The following is a 21,135-nucleotide window of genomic DNA, read 5'->3' as shown; positions in this document are numbered from 1 at the left end:
ACCACTCTCTTTTTCTTCTCGTTTCATCGGTACCTAGTTTCCTGTGCGGAAGGCTGTATAGCTGTGAAAAGCTTGCCGCCAGGCATAGCAAGAATCTCCCCTTGCTATGTGTGCTACGTGGATCAAAGTTGCAGCTGTAGTGCGTCCAGATTCCTAAGAAGAAAGGGCCACTGATGAGTCAGTGTATAATTCAGTGTAAGAGTGTTTCGTTTTGTGTGGAACAAAGGAATAATGAAGCCGCCATTAAAGAAAGTATACAGTAAAGAGATCCGAATATCCAGATAAAGTAAGAACGGTAAGCAGAAATCTTTTCATATTAATATCGGAGTAACCGTGGAGTAAGGAGAACTGATCTTTAAGAACACAGCCCATTTCCGTGAAGTGTTACAAGAACTGTCTGCAGTTTGGACATTTTGTCTATATCTAAGAAAAGGGCATTTTAGGCTTGAGCCATGTAGGAGACCAAGGCTAGGAACTGTTTGTGTCTAAAGAATAATAATGTTATACTGTTAAAACCTAATTGAATGTTAACTAAAATTTTGGGGGAGGATTAAGTCTAAAATATAACAAGGAGCATTACCTCAAGAAATCTATGTTAGAGTTACTGAATTGACTTGTATATATATGTAATTAGCATGTGTGATAGTAGATTGGTTATTTAGTATATGTTGTCAGAGTCTGAGGGTAGTTATATAAGTGAAGGAATTTGTGTCAGTATAGAGGATTACGGTGTAGAAATTTTGGATGTGTAAAATTAAGAAAAGGGAGGGAACCCAGACTCTCTTAATTTAAGGATTAACTAACTTGTATCATTATGTTTTGTGCTAAAATAAACGTATTTCTTTATGTGTAATCAAATGAGTTTGTCATGCTTTCTGTGGATTGAATTACCGCTTGGAAAATTATGAACCGTGCATAAAAGGGGAATCCACTAATAATATAAGAAACGGGACCACGACTGCATAGTTCATGATCCCTGCATTTTCTTTCTAAATAATCTTGGTTAGTGTATCAGAATTTAGTTGCCGGCTGGCACAGTCATTAAATAATATAAATTTGTTGGCAAACGAATTAGCTAATAATAAGTAAAGTACTAAAATTTAATGATAACAAAAGATAAAGTTTAAGATTGGACAAATAAGAGATAAGATGCCATTCAGACCAAAGTCACCAAGATATAACAGTGTGATACTATTATTCTGCTTACTGAAGGCATGAAGAAAGTTGTATTATCTTGAAAAACACCATGTTTTTTTATCTGATTTCACTCAGAGGGAATCCAGTTTATTTAATGCTTAGGTCCATCCATGGCACTAAAGGTGCAATAGGCTTACAACCTTCGATTGGCAGAACTGACAGAATAGCAAATAGTACTAATCTCTATAGAAGAACTACAAATTATACATTTGCATAATTTTCTTCATCACTAACATGACAAAAGAGAACCTCCACAGTGCAGCCAGATGGATGACGAAATGCATGATTTGGGTGAAAAAAAGATCCGTGTTCAGGTCTTGTTGATTATTGTCAAAAACATTTCTTCAAAATAAAAAAGAATAAGAAAAAACTTTGTTCTTGAGAGTTCCAGTATATAAACCACAACTAAGAGGAAAAACAAAACTATTTTATTAATTCTATACTTTTCTACCTGTTATGTATGCTTTTTTGAACACTTCTTACAGGTTGCAAAGTTAGTTAGATGCAGTGGCAGCTGGTGAAAATTTTAAGTGGGGGTGCTGCATATACAAAATAAAATTTTAAAAAATTATTTTTTCCCTAATCAGTAACCAATTTATTAATTAATAAATTTACATATTAAATAATTGCTGTATTAAAAATATTTCACCCTCACCACGAACAAGCACTAATAATAAAAGTTTCGTATCTCACAGAAATAACGCGTGCAAGCATACAATTTATCTGTAAGCGACACTGCCCAAACGAGCAGTGTCAAATCACTTGTAACGTGCAATCACAAGCGCAAACAAATATTGGCGAGTCTAGCTGCAATTGGCCGAACCGATGATACTGACACTGCGTTAGATCGCAGTGCATTTGCTTCGTAATCTAAAGCAGTGCTTCCCAAACTTATGGATGTAAAGTCCCCCCTTTGAAAAATTAAAATATTTCATGGTCCCCATCGAAAAAAAATCATAATACAGACATATATTATAATATTTATTGTGTTTGTATTCAATACAAAACATACACAGCAAATATTGCAAAAATCAAATGCAAATGTTACATTTTTAACATCTTACATACACATTTGACATGGCACACACTTAGTCTTAAAACATTTTAAATTTGATTTCATTATTTCACAGCCCCTTCAACAAAACTAATGGCCCCCAAAGGAGCTGCGGCTCACCGTTTGGAAAGCGCTGATCTAAAGCATTAATCAAACAATTCCAATTATTAACTATTCAATTAATGTCAAAACATAAGCTGTAACCTTTAACATGTTGTATTGCATTTATATAATATTGTAAGCATTGTTATTATTTATAAACACAAACAAAATTTAATTTTTTAATTTTTTCCTTGGGGTGCTGCAGTGTCGTAGTACTTATGTACAAATTGCCACTGATTAGATGTTAAAAGAGATGCTTATTTCATACAAACTGTAATGGAATCCATGACTGAAAATGATTGATTAGCTAATTTGTATGCAGACCACCTCTTTGATCATCTAACTTATTTTGTGAACTCTACCAAGAAATGTACAAAAAAAAAAAAAGTATACAAAACTAGTAGAGAATAGAATCAATAAAATAGTTGTTTATTCTATTAGTTATACACTACTGTCAAGAATTTTGGCAAAATCACTGAAGTCTTACAGGTTCAAAAAGATTTTCAACCAAAGGTGAGTACCTATTTACAATGGAGATGGCAAGGCTTTTCACTGATTGATAAAGTTGGCTTTTTCATTCTGCAAACAGACCAACCAGCCTGTGAACATAAAATGATGTCAAATAAATTATTTCATAAAGTATATTTGGTTTTCTGAGCTGTGTTCTGGATAATATAATCTAAGCCCAAGAATGATACCTATAATGTATGACAGGTTTTTACAATCTTTCTTGAGATTCATAAAAAAAAAAAAATTCTCTCTCTCTTTATATATATAGTCAGATAGATATATAAAGGCATATTAATATAATATATATGCTGGGCTGTTGTCCAAGTGGATAGCATATCTTCTCTCCAACCAACAGGCTGTGGGGATTCAAACAAATTCACAGAAGCAAAGTGGTGGGCTCACACTGTGTGATAAAATTCACCTTCTTAGAGTAAGATGAATTTTGTCATCCACCAATGTGAAACCACATCTTGGTTATTAAAGGCAAAGTGGCTTGAAAAGCTCCATATCTAGTTTCTAGAGCAGGATTTTTGGATTATCTGACTCTTAGCCTACTCCCAAAAATGTACAGGTGGGCATAGGATTCACATAAAAAAGGACCTGCTACAGATGGCCTGAATGTGGAGTGTCAGAAATAGTCTGAGGGATGGGGACCTGAATTTGTTCCTAAGGATTGCTAAGTAAACTTAAATTACAGGCCAGAAATGAAACTATCTATATATGAAATGTATCTAGGGAGGAGGGGGGGGGGATAGATAAGGAACCTGATAGCTCCAGATCAAGCTTCCTGTTCTCTTTCTCTGGATTATGATAGTAAACAGGAATCTGAGATAGGAAGGTACCAATTGAAGCCATTATTAAGAACTGAGACCTACTTCAGAACCAATCATCCCCTTCCTTCATACCATAACCAAACCTAATTAATGTGAAAAAGGAGAATTTGTCAGTGATTTCTTAGTATTAAAACTGGTTATTAGAAATCATTGTATCTAATTGGTAATCAGTGAGAGTAAAGAAATTATTACATCCACTGCAGTGTCCTTAATATGGTAATGAATATATGGTAATCAAATATAACTTTTTAATATAATATAACTTATAATTAAATATAACTTTATAACTAATTGAAGGAATTGTAATTTTAAGATGTGCTCACCTCAACAATAGTACCAAGATCCTTCACATAATCCTTTTCTGTTTCAACCAGTTCTAAAAGCACAAATCTAAGAATCAAAGAGAGAGAAAAACAAATTACATATTCTGATTATTGGTTTTTATTTAATGAGTAAGCATTTTGCTCCTAAATGCTTCATTCAAGAAAGTGTATTAAAGATTTCAATTATTCTGTACATTTTTGTATGTTAGATTAACTTCTATCAGAAGTTAATCTAACATACAAAAAAGATTATACAAATATATAAATTTGGAATCTACTTTAATAAGCCAACAACAGTTTCAAATTTGTTCCAATGGGAACTCAGAATGATAAATCATTCCAAGTTTCCATGCATGTAACAATTCTTGTTTACATTATCATATTCTATAAAATGCTTCCACTTTGCGACTTCTGCTGCAGCCACAAATCCCATTCTAACATGGATGCCTGAGAAAGACTTTAGTGGTAGATGATTTTCAACATTTAGTGTAAGATCATCCATTTTATTGGAAGTCTAAAGCTGATTGGGAAAGTACTTTTGGTGACTAGAACAGGATTTCCAGACTTTCTGAGGTTCATATTTCACTTGTTTTATTTTTTATAATCATTTGTAACTTACTAATTGACTTTCCCTCAGGCAATGAAAAAATAACTTCCTGGTTCTTACAAGTTACATTCTCTTCAAGAATTGTCTAATGTGATGACTTAATATGTTAGCAGTGCAGCCTTTAAATTTTTAAAACTCTCTCTCTGTCATCACATTCAAGTCTCTAGCTTCACTTACCACTTGTAGCAAATTACAATTAACATAATACTCTGCTTGTGATGTTCTCAATCATAAATACGTAACCTTATACTTAGCAACATTGAACTACTATTCATTGTCATTTGCCAACAGAATCATTTTGTTCACAGTAATCGACAAGGATTCTGTATGAAATCTGTATATCTTATCACTCTTCCCAATTTTGCATCATCAGCAAATTATGTTATGATCTACATACCAAGTACCGTTAATATACAAGTTAAATGATAATGTCGAATTCCCAAACTCTGTTGTATTATTCAACTAGTTGCCCTCTCTTAGATTTGACATCTTCATATATATTACTCTGATACAGTCATTCAGTCAATATCCTATCACAAATTCATCCCTCTGAGTTTGTGTAAAAACCTCCAGTGCAGAATCTTGTTAAATGCCTTTGCAAACTCTAAAAGTCCTGTGATATATCAATTTCCTTTATCCACCTCTGCAGATAATGAAAATACTATCAGTGCAACAACAACAAACAAAAGTGATTTCTTTCAAGGTGAAGTCTTCAAATTGTTGCACATATGGATTTGCTAGATGGCAGCAGCAATAATTCCATTGCAAACTTGCACCCCCACATGCTATATCACATAAAGAACAAAATATTATGCAAGATACTGCAGAGTGAACATTTGGGTGGAAACTGTCTGGATGTTATTGTGTACAAGATATCAATAATGAATTACAAAAACAAAGGAGATCTCATTGTTATTTCAATGCTAAATGAATTTGAAACTTAAAGTTTCAAAATTGACTAGAGTTTGAGAATACAACCTTCAGCATTTAAGTAATGTAACACAAAGGCAAGCAAAAACACACTGCTTAGGGATTAGTATATTTATCTTTTATTAATGGTCAATTAAGGTTTCATGACAGCTATTTCAAACTTTGGTTGTGATCAAAGACTAAGCACAAACTCTAATTATTAAAGAAGATTCTTGCCCTGTGTTTCTCTGGACTCTGATGAGATCGAACAGCATATTACCAGAAAATAACAGCGTATTTTTTGCCTTATAACATGTGCTTTTTTGTATCTAAAATTTACCTGAAAATTAGGATGCGTCCTATAAGCTGAATACATCTTATACACCAATGTGTTTTTATATATGCATAGTTACAGTGCATCATCATCACTTGTCAGTAATGTGTCATCAGTTTGAATAGTTGCCTGTTTGTTAACAGTCATGCATTTAAACTAGTAATCAATACATTATTATATTTATATCTTTTTATAACCTATGGATTCTACAAAGCATAGACATAACTATACGATGCATTTAAATGGGATGAGATTGAGTATGCAAAAATGAATGGCAAGAGGGCAGTAGACTAGAACTTTGGGCCTCTGCCTACAGAAAAAATGGTATGAACTTGGAGAAAACAAGAGCAGCAATTAATTAAAGCAAATTCTAAAACACACAATCTCTGCAGAAAACCAGCAAAATGGCCAGAAATTGAAAAGGAATTAAAAACTTGGATAATGGATCAAAGATCAGGTTGCTGCTTCAACCTTTAAATGTATCAATAAATAAAGGATTTATGAGGGGATAAATGAGTCAATTGGATGCAATCTCCAAATTTTGAGGAAATATCTACAGGTAGGAAGAAAGAAGGTCACAATTATGGAGGTGTGCAAATGTGTAAAGAGTTCATGGAATGAAGTGAAACCCAAAATTATTATAAAATCTTTTCAAAAGTGTGGCATCAGTAATTCTCTTAACAGCACAGAGGATGAATTATTATTTCAAGACAGCAATGACTGTTTCTGATGAAGAATCAAGTTCAGAAAATTTTGAAAGTGAAGATGAATAAAGATTTGGAAAGAAGATTAATGAAATTTATAAAAATTATTTTGTTTATTGTTAGATTTTTTAATAATTTGATTTTTTTAAAAAAATAAGTGTTTTTTATCTAATAAACAGATAATACATGTATTAAAATTTAAAATAAAAAAGTAATGCATAATTCATGTGTCTTATATTGCAAAGAATTTTTTTTTTCCAAAAATTTGACATGAAAAATGCGATGCATCCAATACAACAATGTGTCTTATAAGGCAAAAAATACGGTAGCTGTCATGCCAATGAAACCTTAACCAAAGTGCTAATAAAAGTCAAATATGTGGGATCCAGGAAAGAGTTTATTTTCATCTCTCTAGTCGATTTTGAAACTTAAGTTTTCAATTCCATTATTTGGGAATGAAATAAGGATTGATCTATAACATCCTTTATTTTTGTAATTTACTATGTCAAATTGAAACTTTTAGCCTCTATATTCAATTCTTGTCCATAATGATTTTTTTAAAAAAACTATTTCTCAAACCAATGCAAGGCTGAGTACATTATCTACATTAACATCACATAGAAAAAATTCTCCCCTAGATTCTTTGTAATATTCCTCTAGTATCCTATTGTAATATCTCTCTACTCTTTATATATATATATATACGTCATTTTTATAATGATCTTTTCCTGACTTATTCCCTCATATAAATTCCTTATCCTAACTTCAATAAAATACCTTGCTTGGTGCATCAAGTTAATATACCTAAATTCTTAAGCAGTCTCAATATTCAATTTGGGCCATTAACCATTCTTAAGAGTAGGCTACGTGGATAGAAGACAAAGGGATTGCCATTGGACAACACCAATTCCTTTGTTTCAATACTGGCAGTGATTCCTTTTTCGGATTCAGGGAAAGTTTCTATTATACTGCGCCACCCTGAATCCTAGATTATTGAACAGTGCAAAATCAAGGAACCAGAACTCAGTTTAGCACACTGTCTTAAATCTCTTAATCACTTTTGATAAATTCTAAACCTTATCAAACAACTAAAACTTAATTCACAGTCATAGCCTCCATTGTAATTTATCTCCTGCCATGGTTTGAACTTAATGAGCGGTGCAATAGAAAAGAAATCAGGCAAGTCATCAATTAAACTTAAAGAAAAACATTTAATCACTAATCAGACAGTTTACACTTTACGAACAAATACTGATATATAATTGCACTAACTTTAAGGAATGAGCCTAATTATCCAACTTTTCTAATTCTCCCATAATATGTAAAGACATCAATTCACGTAGGAAATTCTATCTAAGGTCAATCATGCATTTTATACACTGCAATGCTAAAGGTTATTCACTTATCAACAACAACAACAAAGTTAGCTCTATGTGCTTCCACATTAATTCCTTCATTCAAAACTTAAAGTTCCACTACTTTCTTAAACATAATCTCTAAAGTCCTTTTATTAATCGTAACCTTCAAAACCTAATGTCCCTTTTACAATTACAGATTTCCTTCTTCAACACAATTACTAAACAAATCAGTTTCTACATTACCAAAGGCTGGGGAACTATTTGACCTTCATATACATCACGACAGAACTTCTGATTCTTGGATCCTTCTTCAGTTGACTTTATCTGCATTATTCTACTGATCTGCCTGGACTAGACATATCCGCTGAAGAAGGTAAGTGCTCGCTGCTCTCTGGTAGACTGGCTCGGCATGGCTTAGCGATCTTCGTGGCGATCGGGAACTCTGCTCCGCTGGGCTATTAGTTGACTGGTGAACTGCCCATAGACACTTCAGCATGCTCCAATGACCTCTGTCTCGAAGACCTCTCCAATGCAGGGGAAAAAAAAAAAGACCTCGAGCCGGCTCTGCAATGCCTTTTAAATCCCGCACCGATGCTTCCTTTCTACATCATCCGTCTCTCTCCCTTTGCCCACGACACCTTACTTCTCCCAGAACTTAGCGCCACACTCTCCCCTAGCATGCTTTACGGGGAGGAGGCTGTGTGCACGTCCTACTTGGTGCACGTGTTTAGCGGTCATCAGTATCTAATCCGATTATCTTTCTCCCAGTACGTGTGTAGAGGCTTAAGTGCTGTGAGGACATCATGTTGGAGGCTTAATGGATTTTTTACAACACTCAAAAAAAATTAAAATAGACTTTAATACTTCCTATATTTCGTCCTAGTCACTAGGACATCTACGGGGATTACAAAAACAATTAATGTAACATATACACAAATAACAAACAATACTAAGCCCAACCACGTGGGTGACACTAAAGTCCTATCTAGGTAGAGCGCCCTCTAAGGGCAGTAGTAGGTGGCCTGGAACATAAGGTGGGAACTCTGGTGATGAGTGTTTCCCAAATCTTCAGAAGCTTAATGCAACCATATTTATTGAGATTTGGTTGGTTTTTGAGAGCTGCTGCTGCTTCTAAGAAAAGTCTCTCTTTCTTGAATTTGCTGTGGTGGAGCATGGTGGTTTTCTTCCATGATACTCTGTGGGTGGTGTCCAAAACATGGTCAGCCAAGCCTGAATGGCCATAGTTGTGTTTAAAGATGTAAGAATTGTGTTCCTCTAGACGGATGGATGCTGATCTGCCTGTCTGTCCAAAGTACGCCAACTTACAGGAACAGGGTACTTTGTAAACTCCAGGCAGAGAGAGAGGAGGGATTTTACAAGATTTTAAAAATGCCATCACCATACCCTACATCCGTGGCACATCCAAAAAAATAGCCAAGATACTAAAACAGTACAACCTACACACAGCATATAAGCCCCACCGCAAACTTGCTACCCTTATCTGTTCTACGAAAGATCAGCTCCCTCCTCTCTCTTTTGATTAAAGCAGGCGTGACCAACTTCATTCTATAAGAGGGCCAATATATGATGAGTGGTAGCATAATGGGCCGCACACTTTTAGACAGAACTTACGTACAATTTTAGTACGTACTTGTCCAACGTATTCTTGGTATTTAGATGCATGGTGCTGTATGTAGTGGCATTTGAGGTTATATTCCTTGTGTGTTTGCAATACTTGCAAACACACAAGGCACTGTGGTTTGTTGTCATTATTGTTTATATAATAATAATAATAATAATAAAAAAAAGAAATTCATTTTCCCATTTCTCCTGAAATGATGTTTCAGGAGAAATGTTCTTATGTTTCTTACTCATGTACTATGAGTAAGAAACATAAGATCTGTAAAAATAACAGGTCTTATGTTTCTTAAATTGAGCTGAAGTAACTGACCATGGGACACGAACTGCAACAATAACACTGTTAACTGTGAAACTAAGTCTCTGAAACTGATCACTGTAACCACAGCAAAGCAAGTGACTTTCATTGATGCATTACAATGGAGCGCATAGAAATCTACCACTCTCACTACTACAACTCACACAGAGAAGCAGTAGATTTTATAAACTGAGTAATCTTTTTAAAGCAATTTTGATTCCGTTCTCCCTTTGCCCATGACACCTTACTTCTCCCAGAACCTAGCGCCACACTCTCCCCTAGCATGCTTTACGGGGAGGAGGCTGTGTGCACGTCCTACTTGGTGCACGTGTTTAGCGGTCATCAGTATCTAATCCGATTATCTTTCTCCCAGTACGTGTGTAGAGGCTTAAGTGCTGTGAGGACATCATGTTGGAGGCTTAATGTATTTTTTACAACACTCAAAAAAAATTAAAATAGACTTTAATACTTCCTATATTTCGTCCTAGTCACTAGGACATCTACGGGGATTACAAAAACAATTAATGTAACATATACACAAATAACAAACAATACTAAGCCCAACCACGTGGGTGACACTAAAGTCCTATCTAGGTAGAGCGCCCTCTAAGGGCAGTAGTAGGTGGCCTGGAACGTAAGGTGGGAACTCTGGTGATGAGTGTTTCCCAAATCTTCGGAAGCTTAATGCAACCATATTTATTGAGATTTGGTTGGTTTTTGAGAGCTGCTGCTGCTTCTAAGAAAAGTCTCTCTTTCTTGAATTTGCTGTGGTGGAGCATGGTGGTTTTCTTCCATGATACTCTGTGGGTGGTGTCCAAAACATGGTCAGCCAAGCCTGAATGGCCATAGTTGTGTTTAAAGATGTAAGAATTGTGTTCCTCTAGACGGATGGATGCTGATCTGCCTGTCTGTCCAAAGTACGCCAACTTACAGGAACAGGGTACTTTGTAAACTCCAGGCAGAGAGAGAGGAGGGATTTTACAAGATTTTAAAAATGCCATCACCATACCCTACATCCGTGGCACATCCAAAAAAATAGCCAAGATACTAAAACAGTACAACCTACACACAGCATATAAGCCCCACCGCAAACTTGCTACCCTTATCTGTTCTACGAAAGATCAGCTCCCTCCTCTCTCTTTTGATTAAAGCAGGCGTGACCAACTTCATTCTATAAGAGGGCCAATATATGATGAGTGGTAGCATAATGGGCCGCACACTTTTAGACAGAACTTACGTACAATTTTAGTACGTACTTGTCCAACGTATTCTTGGTATTTAGATGCATGGTGCTGTATGTAGTGGCATTTGAGGTTATATTCCTTGTGTGTTTGCAATACTTGCAAACACACAAGGCACTGTGGTTTGTTGTCATTATTGTTTATATAATAATAATAATAATAAAAAAAAAAAGAAATTCATTTTCCCATTTCTCCTGAAATGATGTTTCAGGAGAAATGTTCTTATGTTTCTTACTCATGTACTATGAGTAAGAAACATAAGATCTGTAAAAATAACAGGTCTTATGTTTCTTAAATTGAGCTGAAGTAACTGACCATGGGACACGAACTGCAACAATAACACTGTTAACTGTGAAACTAAGTCTCTGAAACTGATCACTGTAACCACAGCAAAGCAAGTGACTTTCATTGATGCATTACAATGGAGCGCATAGAAATCTACCACTCTCACTACTACAACTCACACAGAGAAGCAGTAGATTTTATAAACTGAGTAATCTTTTTAAAGCAATTTTGATTCCGCGTTGAGAATATAAATTGTTTCCATCATCAGAAATAATGAATATAACTAGTATATCAATCAGAAAATCTGCGGTCGAAACTAATAGCTAAGTTGATAATACATATAATTTAATATAGTTTTTATCCTGCCACGGGCCGCACAAAATTACGTTACGGCCTGTGGGCCTGCTGTTGGCCACCTATGGATTAAAGGTTCCACTGATTTCACAACACTGTTTCAAACTCACCGGTTCTCTTCAGAAGAGAAGTTGCATATTCAGGAGATGAAATTAGCATAAGCAAATCATTGATCTACACAGAAAGTGCAAATAATGAATGAAAGAGCCTAACTTCTCACATGAGCGTCTGAAAATAATCTACGTTTCCATTATCATTTGAAAAGCAACAGTCAATTTGAAAGTACTGTTAGTTAAGTTGAAAATCCTCAATAAAAATTTGGTATGCAATTAATATGTAAAAATTTTACCATAAAAACAAACATTAACATAGCTGCCACGTGAAGATACAAAATGCAATTTAATTCTAATCTAGAGGAGGGAAAATACAAAACCATGAAATATTGTTGTACCTTCTCTTTTGTAAAGCTTTTTCTGTTTCTTCTTGTGCTTCACTAGCATCTTCGATATGGATGTCTTCAGTCACCTGATCCTCACTTGCATTTTCTGGCTAAATAAATACGTTTTAGTTTATTGCTAATTCTGATTATATTTAGTCACTATATAATTTTAATATTTTTTAAAATTAATTAAATTTAACTGACTTACTAAAGCATATAGCAACTCAATGTCATGAAGATACTGCATGAGTATTAATCTGTATTAATCACCAGCTACACTGTGAATGAGTTCAATTATACTGATGCTTTTGTCTATTTTAGTGATAACATCTGCTAGCAATAAATTCAAGTCAATAACAGAAAATTGGGCCTTCAGTTAAAATTCCTCACCTAACCAAAATTATATTTTGGTTAGGTGAGGAATGGACAGAACCAAAGATATTAAGCATCTCTGTAATATGTAATATATATATAACCAAGCCTGACAAATTATGCAAAACCCTAATCGCCAAGCAACAAAATTACTTGCCCATGACATCCTGTGTTTTTGATGATATGTTCAAATAAATCAATAGGAGATGCATACAATGATTTGTGGTACTATATAATGTTTGGCAAAGTTGTTTTTTTTTATTTTGTCCAGTCTGCAGCTACTTGCAATGTTTGAGTAGATTTCTCTCCACAGATGAGTAAAAAAATTTAATCACTAGAAGCTGAGAGATACCCAAACAGAAAAAATACTATTTATTATTTGAGCACATAATTAGCTTAATTTTATTTAGAAAACTTCATCGGGTTTTTTTTAGATGCTATGAAGAACTGGAGAGAAGATTTCTGGAATCAACAGTAATTGTCCTCAATCCGATCCATCCTAATACTAACCTTAGCTATAACCTATCTGATTGCCGGTCTTCAGCTATTTAGTTTCGGCATACACGGGATTATGCCTGCATGAACATATGAATGCAATACTATGGCATTTAGAATGGTTTCAAATGTTAGCAATACGTCTACAAATTACTTTATAGCTGCCTCTTGTAATATATATTTGTTGTAATAAATTTACTTTAATCCTTTATCCAAGTGTAAGCAAACAAAGTTTGCGCCTGAAGTATTTTCAGCACTGAGGCAACTCATGGTAAAGGTAAATATGACTTCTCCATTGCTTCCACCTTGGTATCACCACCTCTGGGTCTGGCTCCCACTGACGAGACCTCAATAAAGGTCGAAACCGGTCTGGGTAGTGGCCCTTCCCTTAATGCATAACATTATACATGTCCACAAGGAGATTTGCTTTGTATTATGAGAGATACTAAGACAAGAAGTGATGAGAGCTTGGTCCACCTTTACCACGAGTTGCCTCAGTCCTGAAGATACTTCAGGTGCAAACTTTGTTTGCTTATACTTGAATAAAGGATTAAACTAAATTTATTATAGTCTAACCAAGTGAAAAAATATGAAATGAAAATGAAATTAGCTGTGTGTTTTCTATTTTGGTATCTCTCAGCTTCTAGTTTTTGTTTTTTTTGTTTTAATCATGTCATATAGCTCAGTAAATCCATTGCATCTAATATATATATTTTAAATACACATGAGAGGTCACAAAAACTAATGTGAATGTCCTTGTGCAATTACATTATGTGGTCAGGGAGAAAGAAGGAATTTTAATGTGTTTCTTAAAAAGCTGGAGGTTATAGTCTTTTAGGGGAAAGCTAATCCAAAGATGCTGACACAGGTTCCGTTCCAGACCTGTGTCGGTCGGTAGGCACAAGGTCATACTGCACCATATCAAATAATATGGCACAATATACATAAATAATATGTATGTAAATAAATTAAGTTAAGGAATGCAGTATTTACATATAAATAAAATTTATAAGTCACACATGTTTGTATAAATTAATTCTTTGTAAAAAGTCAAAAATGTTATTATTATTATTATTAAGAGAGACCTCCAGGGAGTAAGAGACTCATCGAGGAAAGCCACATACTACATACATCAGCTATCATACTTATTCTTGAATTCATTCACACTGCTCGCACTGACAACATCCAATGGCAATCCATTCCAGTCATGCACCACCCTATAAGAGAAAAATCTAGCCCTCACCCCCCTTTCTTAATGGCATTCATGCTTAGCTTCCAAGGAATGTCCTCTTGTCCTTTCCCCACCCTACATAAATTGAAAAATTCCATCAACTGAAATCCTGTATGAACCTTTCAGAAATTTGTAAGTCTCAATCATATCACCCTCTTTCTCCTGTTTGCTAGTGTCTGCAGTTTACAAATTCTCAATCTGTCTTCATAACCAATGCTCCACAATTCTAATATCATTGTTAACACTTTCCTTTGCATTCTCTCCAATATATCAGAATCACAACGGAAACCAAAAGACCAGACCTGCGCACAATAGTTCAAGGCCTTGTAAAGAGGCAAAATAACATCCTCATCTTTACATGTGAATGTTCGTTTAAGCATTGCAATTATCTTTTGAGTTATATTTGCAATCTTTGCCACATGGCCCCTGAACTTCAACTTTCTATCTATTAACACTCCAAGATCCCTAGCCTCATCAGTTTCTTCTAGCCTAATCCCATCAATATAATACGACATTGGATTGACTTTACATTTACTCACATTGAACTGAATCTGATCTCTTAGTCTGATGAATCTGAAACTGAGTCTGATGACATCTTCCTGAGTATATATAGCTCAGCTAGATAGGTAAAAATTTCATTTCTCTCTCGTGTGGTGCTGGTACTTCACCAGAATATGACAAATAGTAAGATGCACATTGTATTTTTCATATGTAGGTAGGTCACCAGTCCTCACTAAATAAGAATATACAAGATGACCACGACCTATGCAGAGCCAGCAATAACAACTTCCACTCTTCTGTTTCTACATTGACTAGACTGCAAATGCTTAATTTCAGGATTAATATCATGTAATTTGCTTGCCAGTGCTTCCTGCTAAACAACTGTCAATGGGCAATTAGCTTTAATCTTATAAACTGTCTGTAGTCTGTATATGGTACTGTCAAATAGTACATGGAAAAAGTATGAGCTGATCTAGCAGCTGCAGTCCCAGTTCCTTTAATTCCAATGTGTCCGAATCCAGCACAACTGAATCAGAATCAAGGGGCTTCATTTTGTATAATAGACGTAACACCTCACACAACACTGAATGTGGATTATACACAGGAGAGGAGATGGCTTGTAAAGAACTCCATGAGAAACGAAATTGGGAGAACGAATGAAAGTAGAAATGGCGTGATGCAGAAATCGCAAGTAAAAAAAATCGAAAGAATACATGATAGCGAAAAAAGAATGAATGATGGCGAAAGTTGGACGCATGTTGGAACGAAAGTACTGAACCAAAGAAAGATGAATGACAGTAAAAGTGAGAAGAATGATAGCGAAAGTTGGATGCATGTTAGTCCGTAAGTACGGAAACAAAGAAAGATAAATGAGAGTGAAAGTGAGAAGAATGACAGTGAAAGTTGGACGTATGTTGGACCGAAAGTACGGAAACAAAGAAGGATGAATGAGAGGGAAAGTGAAAAGAGGGGGTCGAGAGTTAGAAAGTTAGAAAGAATTAATGATAGAGAGAATGTGTCGCGAGGTTCGGAAGGTGAACTGGACTGGATGAAGCAAGAAATGAAATTAAGAGAATTCAGGTCAAAACTATTAAAATAAATCATGATGGCATGAAAGGGTTAACGAAAGATGAGCGAGTGGCGTTGTATGGCGACTCCATTATTAAAGGTGTGCTAGAGGATTAAATGCACAAGGTATGTTTACCAGGCGGTAAAATGAGTAGAGTGATCGAGGCATTGAATATGAGGTGGGAGCGAGCAAAAGAGTTAATTGTATTAATTGGTACAAATGATTTGAGAGAGAACAAAGAGCATGTCAAAATGAATGTCAGGAGACTGCTTGGAAAGATAAAAGAGAATAGTGTGACAGGAAGAGTAGTCAGTGTGTTGCCTAGGTATGATTGTGGTGAAATGAGGCGGAGAGCAAGGATTATGAATGATATGCTGGCTGAAATGTGTGAGGAGATGGGAGTACAGTTTGTTAATGTGTGGAATGAGTTTGAGGGACGAAGTGAGCTGTATGGGAGCGATGGACTGCATTTGAGTGGTTATGGTGCGAGTCGCTTGGAGAGACTGCTGCTGGAAAGTAGAGAAGTGAATAGAGAGAATGAATCAGATCGAGAGAGGAGTGATGTGGAAGAGCAGGAGAGTAAGACAGGAGAGATTGAAGAAGTGGAACGGGGAAGTGAGTGGTATGAATATAGAAAATTAGAGAATGGGTGTGCAAGAGGAGCAGGGAAACGGGGAGGCTCAGGGTGGACAGGGGTACACAGCGTGAGAAAAGTGGATGCTCCAAGAGGAGGTGAGAGCATATGTAGGCAGGAAAGTAATGGGATGACCAGGGATCAAGAGGAAACAGATGGAATTGCAAAGGGTTCTAAAATGAAGAAGCAGAAAGGGAAATGGCCCCAGTCCAGCATGGAGAGATCACATCGAGTGAGTGGTATCAGTGGAACTAGCTGTAGATCTAGAAATGAGTTGTTGTGTTTGTATACCAATGCTAGAAGTATAAGAAACAAGGCGGATGAAATGGTTGCACTAATTACGTCTGTGCACCCAGAGATTGTCGGACTAAGTGAGACATGGTTAGATGAGGACGACATCCTGACAGGAATAGAGATGGAAAGGTATGATGTGTTTCGTGAGGATAAAAGGGGTAAAAAGGGAGGGGGGAGTGCTATTGATGATAGAGAAAGAGTTATGTCCATACAAGATAGAGATGCAAGAGGGAAATGGGGCCAGTGGTTTTGAGGCAGTATGGTGTGAGATAGAGGTGAATAGAATCAAATACTTGGTGGGATGTTGTTATAGACCTGGTAATGTGGATGGTGGTGATAGTGAAATGTATAGTCAAATAAGCCAAGCAAATAAGAAAAGGGTGATCATTATGGGTGATTTTAATTATGGCAATATAGACTGGAATGAAGAGATAGCAACTGGAAGTAAAGAAAATGAGTTTCTTGAGTTTTTGAGGGATAACTACCTCAGACAGTATGTAACAGAGGGCACACGGGGATTAAGGGTCTTGGATTTGGTCATCTCATTAGAGGATGTAATTATCAATGAGGTGTCAAATCATCCACCAATTGGTGAAAGTGACCATGAGGTGATTACCAGCAGTGCAAGGACCCCTGTGAAAAAAGGGTATATGTGGAACTACAAGGGGGGGGGGTGATTATGAATAGCTCAGGAGACAGCTTGCAGGTGTAGCATGGAATGAGGAGTTAGCTGGAAAAGAGATCAATGCAGCTTGGGGGATTTTCAAAAACTATTTAGTAGATGCAATGTCTAAATGTATACCATGGGTGAGAAGGTTAAATAAGGTAGGTGTGAGATGGATGAATAAAGAGATTAAGCATGCAATACAGAGAAAAAGGGCATTGTGGAGGCAGCATAAGAGAAGTGGAAGTAACCAATTTCATGAGGTCTACAAAGACCAGGTAAGGAGGGTGACTTGGTTGGTGAGAGTAGCTAAAGAGAGGTATGAACAGCAGTTAGCTAATGAAGCCAAAAAGAATCCTAGGGAGTTCTTTCAATATGTAGCCAGCAAAAGAAAGAATGATTATGGAAGGATGACATTGATTGGAGGAAATGGTATAAAGACAGCTGTTGCAGAATGTGTGATGGAGATACTTAATGAGCAGTTCATAAAGATCTTTCAATCTTGCGAATGTGACTTCATGGAGAGATTAAGAGCAGTTGATGATGGGGAGGAGAGACTGACTGTAAGTGAGCAAGAGGTGTTTGGGGAGTTGAGTAAACTAAATGTAAATAAGGCTGTGGGACTTGATAATATATCACCCTGAAGGAATGTGCCAGAGAGTTGACACCTGCCTTGACATATTTTTTTAATACGAGTCTTGCACTTGGTCAAGTTCCTAAAGAGTGGAAGGAGGGCAAGATTGTGCCGCTTCATAAAAAAGGTGATCAAACTCAAGCATCAAACTATAGGCCTATCTGTGTGTCAGGTGTTGTGGTTAAGTTGTTGGAGAAGCTTGTGAGAACTAGGATCCAGAGTTGGGTTGACAACAATGGTATAATCTTTGATGGACAGCATGGATTTGCTAAAGGGACGTCATGTTTTAGTAATCTACTTACTTATTACAATAAAGTGACTGCTTCCTTGGACAGAGGAGAAGGATACACAGTAATATACTTGGATTTCGCAAAAGCTTTTGATAGAGTACCTCATGATAAGTTGACAGTCAAACTAGAGCAGATGGGGGTTGGATATTAGATTAGTGCATTGGATTGGAGACTGCCTATCTGATAGGTATCAACAAGTTGTGTATGGGGGTGCAATATCCAGGAAAAGGAAAGTGACTAGTGGAGTGCCTCAGGGGTCTGTTTTAGGGCCATTACTATTTAACTTGTATATTAATGATATTGGCAAAGATTTGGATGGAGATATTCAGTTGTTTGCAGATGATGCAAAGTTGGGACGAACCATAAAGAGTAGTGAAGATGTTGTGGCCTTGCAAGAAGACTTGAATAAATTGAGTGATTAGGCAAGCAAATGGGGATGTGAGTTCAATGTTGCAAAATGTAAGGTTTTAAAATTTGGAAAACAAAGATGGGATGCAGAATTTATGCTTGGTGAGAATATATTGTTGGAAGTAGAGGAAATAAGAGATCTGGGGGTGATAGTGGATAAGGATCTAAAATTTAGGGGACACATCTTCAAAATTGTGAAGACAACACAAAGACTTCTGGGAATGATGCGGAGGACACTGACGTAGGGAGTGTAGAAGTAGGGATATTCTTGTTCCATTGTATAAGGCTTTGATTAGGCCACACATGGACTATTGTGCCCATATTTGGTCACCTGGTTTTCAGAAGGATGAAGAGATGTTGGAAAGGGTCCAAAGGTGACTGACAAAGGTAGTTTCTGGAATGGCCTCTGGAATGTCGAGTATGAGGAAAGATTGAAAAGATGTAATTTGCAGAGTCTAGTGGAGAGAAGGAAGAGGGGAGATATGATAGAGACCTACAAGTTGGTAAGGGGTTGTTATAGGATCAATGTTGGAGAAGTTCTACAGAGAATAGTGGGAGATCAGGGGAGAACCAGAGGTCATCCCTGGAAACTGTATAAAGAGGGTGTGAGTAGGAGAGTGAGAGGCAGGTTTTTTGCATGCAGAATTGTGAGTGACTGGAATGCCTTGCCTGAGAGTGTGGTGTCTGCAAGGAGTTTGAATGTGTTTAAGACACGGTATGATGAGATGTGTGTGAGATAAAAGGACCTCCTAGATGAGTCTTTGACTCCATGAGGTCTTGTTTAATAATAATTTAATAATAATAATGAGTCTATATAATTACCCTTTTTTAAGCAGTTTTCTTTTATATGCACAAATGCAAGTTGAACGGCATGCAATAGACCTAATATCAAAACTAGAAATGTTAATCTCAGTTCTTCACTCTATGTACATGTTATACTCCTAAACTTAACTAAACTGAATAACTGCTTTAACAAATTGGTATGAAAATCAGCAATAAAAAGAAACTAAAAACAGGCAGGAACACTGAAAACTTCAGCTGCATCAACTTAATTAAAGTTTTTATCTCAACTGGTAGTCAACTCCATAAATTGAATATAATGGGTATTGTTTACTGTTTAATTGCACTGAATGAAAAGATCAAGCAAGTAAAACATTTCAGCTATTTAGGCACAATTTTTGATGAAGATGGAAAAATTAAATATGGAAATAGACAACAGAATTAGCAAAGGTGGTATGGAGAGTCAACTGAATAAATTTATATGGAATAAGAGAGGATTTAGTCAAAAGCCTAAAGCAGCTATATACAAGACAGTGGTGAAACCAATTTTAACGTATGCATCTGATAGGTGGGTTAGAAAGAAAACGGTTGATAAAAAACTAGAGACCACATATATGAATGTCACTGAGAAAAATTAGGGGGGTGAGCAGATATCCATGGCAGAATAATTTTAAAAATGATGAAGATATTAGGAAGGAACTTGACATTATCAGCATGCAAGAAAGTATGATCACAGCTAATCTGAAAACTGAAAAATGGTATAGTCACTTAAAAAGAACAGGAGAGGAAGGTTAGCAAAACAGGTGTTTGATGCCAGGATAGCAGGAAAAAGACCCAGAGAAAGCCAAGATCTTAGTGGACTGATGCAGTAAGAAGCGTCATAAAAGACCAATTTGGAGGGAAATTGTTGATAGGAAATTAGTAATAATATGTAATAAACTTTTCATATAGTACTATCACAGTATCCTGTACATCCCTTGAGCATTCATATCAAGAATTTGTTGATGATGATTATCTAGCTCCATTCAGTAGCAGTTTTTCTAGACTGAAAACCAAATCCATTCAATAATAAATTTAGTTTAATCCTTTATCCAAGTGTGAGCAAACAAAGTTTGTGCCTGAAAATATCTTCAGGACTGAATATGGTGTTGTACTACCTTACTGGGGTAAGGTAGTACAACACCGGGAAACTCGCAGCAAAGGTGGACCACACCATATTCAGTCCTGAAGATATTTTCAGGCACAAACTTTGTTTGCTCACACTTGGATAAGTTAAATTTATTATAGTCTAACCAAGTGAAAAATAAACTTTCAAATCCATTCAAGTAAACCATTTGTCTTATACAAGTCCTTTCACCCAGCAAACTCTATATCATGCCTCCTATATAACCATGCACTGCCACATTTGCAATTCTGGCTCTTTCTTCTCCACTCACTTCTATTGTACTATGATTGCACATTGTCTTACTCTCTCCTCTTTTGCAAATTCCAGTAACACTTTCATGGCCTTCTCATACCATACTTGTCTCCATTCATTCATTCCTGCCAAAACAATCAATTTTTTCACTTTGCCTTTC

At 36.1% G+C, this 21,135-nt stretch overlaps 1 protein-coding gene across 3 annotated transcripts in view; it reads right to left on the bottom strand.

Moving 5' to 3' along the window:
• LOC150093135 (triple functional domain protein-like) overlaps positions 1-21,135 on the bottom strand; it is a 396,873-nt gene that overhangs the window by 94,669 nt on the left and 281,069 nt on the right. For all 3 annotated transcript variants that reach the window (XM_090413319.1, XM_090413321.1, XM_090413320.1), the window contains 2 exons: positions 12,199-12,296; positions 4,020-4,086 (listed from right to left, as the gene is read on the bottom strand). In XM_090413319.1, coding sequence (XP_090269445.1) covers positions 4,020-4,086; positions 12,199-12,296 — 165 coding nt within the window. The remainder of the gene's footprint in view (positions 1-4,019; positions 4,087-12,198; positions 12,297-21,135) is intronic.

The sequence above is a fragment of the Typopeltis vanoorti genome, chromosome 24 (assembly GCF_054136105.1).
Source record: "Typopeltis vanoorti isolate ZY-2024b chromosome 24, IOZ_Tvanoo_1.0, whole genome shotgun sequence".
Lineage (NCBI taxonomy): Eukaryota > Metazoa > Arthropoda > Arachnida > Uropygi > Thelyphonidae > Typopeltis > Typopeltis vanoorti.
This window is presented reverse-complemented; position numbering and strand designations above follow the sequence as displayed.